General features: G+C 42.2%; 1 protein-coding gene across 1 annotated transcript; it reads left to right on the forward strand.

Moving 5' to 3' along the window:
* Nucleotides 1-249: 249 nt before the first annotated feature.
* Nucleotides 250-1,047, forward strand: LACBIDRAFT_326839 (uncharacterized protein; the record flags this gene model as incomplete). Its single annotated transcript, XM_001880601.1, has 4 exons — nucleotides 250-310; nucleotides 415-427; nucleotides 723-931; nucleotides 962-1,047. The coding sequence occupies 4 exons, from the start codon at nucleotides 250-252 to the stop codon at nucleotides 1,045-1,047; spliced, it is 369 nt and encodes a 122-aa protein (XP_001880636.1).
* Nucleotides 1,048-2,891: the final 1,844 nt, after the last annotated feature.

Consider the following 2,891-nt stretch of genomic DNA (forward strand, 5'->3'; position numbering starts at 1 on the left):
TTCTCATGTTTGTACTTGTGACGTTCAGACGCATCAGTCTTTGATGCGTATGCGGGAACTGCCGTACATGACTTTCTGAATGGCTGGGAGCCACGCTAAGTCTTCATACGTTTACTACCTAGGTGTAGTTTAGTCTTTCCATGTTTCAGACATGCCGTTTAAGCATCTATGTCGTCTTTTCTGTATTTCTTGTATAAGCACGAGTTTTCACAATAAATCCATTATGTGTTTCTAAACCCTTTGGTAGTAATGCAATTCTTCTCCCTGCGTTGGGTGTTTACTCTAGAACCTCTTCGTGCTCTATTTCATGGTAGGTGAATCTTAGATAGGATCCAAGTATAATGTCACGACGCGTACTGCTGCCAGTTCCAAAGCCTTGTCCTATTTTCAGATTCCACGCATTTGCATTTTTAGTCAACTGCGCCGGGTATGCACATTGACTCTTTGTATCATTGCAATTGTATGTAGTGTATTTATTAGAGATGACCTTTTATCGGTAAAATCGTTAAAATTGAATTTTATACGGGTGAGATGGTTTCATCCGTATCACCTGATCTACATCTGGATAGAAAATGGACAAAATGAGTGTAGTCCCCACATTTTTGAGCATATGTGCAGTGCACCCTGGTTTAACTTTAATTAACACATGATGGAATTGAAAAGGTGTATTATAATTACTTCAATCCAACATACATGAATGAATATATGATGAACACAACTAGTCAGGTGTTCATTGATCTTGACAATCCAGCACCCCTGGACAAGTTGGAATGGATTGGCAAAGGAAAAGTGTATCCCATATTGGATCCACCTCAAGAGCTGGTCGTCTATCGCGACAGCCATTTGGACATACCTAAGATTTGGGCACACTTGCTTCTACCTGATGGCAACATCACTGTCGAGGAGCTTCTTGCGAAATCTTTGTTCAAGGGTATGCATGCATTAGTATTTAAACCTTTAGAAAGCTCAGCAGTTCAAGCATTGAGTGAGAGGAAGAAAAAGGGTGGTAACGACATTGAAATGGGGACAGATGACCAGGAAGATTAGATATTACAGTCTTACATTGGAATTTAAGGCCTTTGGGCGGCAGGAGCCTTGCCTACACACATATACTATGCCTGATGTGATGTCCAGATATAATTTAGGAAAATCCTATGCCTGATGCCATATCCGGAGGATTTTTGGGAAATATTGGGAAATTCTGTCTGGAGGAAAATTGTCAAATTTGACAATTTTGGGATCAGGGATCCAACACTACTTTCAGGGGTCCTCTAAGAATTGAGCAGCCCTTTTGGTGCTTCAGTGTTGCCTGAGGACTTCGGTGTTTTTTATACCAGTCGATGATCAGAGCTGTGCAAGGAAAGGACATTAGAAGCTTTTACTTGGTGGATCTTGATGAGAGCCTTTATGACAATCCTGATGCCTTGACCAGGTTCACCAATCTAGGGCCATTTGAGCTCAAGACCTTCTCCACGCACTGAAAAGTAGTGTTGGAAGGTCATGACTAAAAACAGAAAGTCACAGTCATGACTTTGATGACCATGACTAGTCATTAATCACGAGCTTTAGACCCATGCCTACGGCACGGCGCTTGCTGGCACTTGGCCATTCCTTCAGCATGGGTCACAGCTCGCCAGGGGCAAGCCCCCTGGACCCCCTGGTACACATCTTTAATCCCAGTTTCAGTACTCATCCCCAGTGAAAACCGGCTCTGCACTGCTCCGCACTGAGCCGCAAATATCAATGGTGGAGGACAAAATCGGTGAGAATCTGCATCTAGGTAGTGTTTTAAAGTCCAGTTAAGTCCAGTTTTTTACCTCAAAACGAGGCAACTGGCAACTGTAACCAGTCCAGACTGATCCAGATATTAAGGGACCGCAAGCGGACCCTTTTAGACTGGTCCTAATCGGTCCACAACACAAAAAAAACTGGTCCAGACCAGTTGTGACCGGTCTTTTGTTGAAAATTTATTGTGCCAGATATATTAAATGTTACCTCACGTATATAGCATGCGTAGATAGATAATTTAATTCTCCGTAGACTGACCAAAATTTGAAGCAATTCGGTCAAGATTTGACTGAGATATGGTGAAAACAGAGAGAACATACATTCAAATTGCGTATAAAAATGTTTTTGGCCATATCTCAACCAATGCTTGACCGTTTTTGATGATTGAGGGACCGAAAATTAAGGAAAAATGTGTGCAAGTAAGGTCTAACACGTAATGGGATGAAAGACCAGTTGCAACCAGTCTAAACCGGTCTTTTTCGGTTTTTAAAATTTACAAAAACATGGCAACTGGCAACTGGACTGGCCACAAATGTGGGCAACTGCAACTGGAAAAAGATCGGACTGTGGTTCAGTCCAGTTCGGTCCTATGTATATTTTCAGTCCTGTAGACTGGATCTGCGAACACTACACCTAGGTGAGGTTCCCGGCATCAACCAAAAAACTTCTTTCCATCACTGACTGTTTTACATCAACTTGAAATCTTTCCATTCAAAGTTCTTTTCGCAAGTCGACTCTGGGTGATTACATATATCAGTACTTTGTCATGCCCCACTGATTCCTGCAGGAATGGAGCCATTCCACTGGAATCTGCAGGAATGGCACAGGAATCCACAGGAATGGACAGGAATGGCACTGGAATCCACAGGAATGGACAGGAATGGACAGGAATGGACAGGAATGGCCTAAAACACATATTTTTCCAAGCTTAGCTAGATGTCACATGACTTAATCAACTCAGACCTTATGCTCATAACTTCTAAGAATTCCTTATGCTATTTATACTTGAATAGGGAGAATCACAGTGTATTTGATAGAACTACATAAATCTATTCTACTACATTGAGTGTTAAAGGGAGGGGGGAGTGGGGGAGAGTGATGGA

The sequence above is a fragment of the Laccaria bicolor genome, genomic scaffold (assembly GCF_000143565.1).
Source record: "Laccaria bicolor S238N-H82 LACBIscaffold_11 genomic scaffold, whole genome shotgun sequence".
In the NCBI taxonomy this organism is placed as follows: domain Eukaryota; kingdom Fungi; phylum Basidiomycota; class Agaricomycetes; order Agaricales; family Hydnangiaceae; genus Laccaria; species Laccaria bicolor.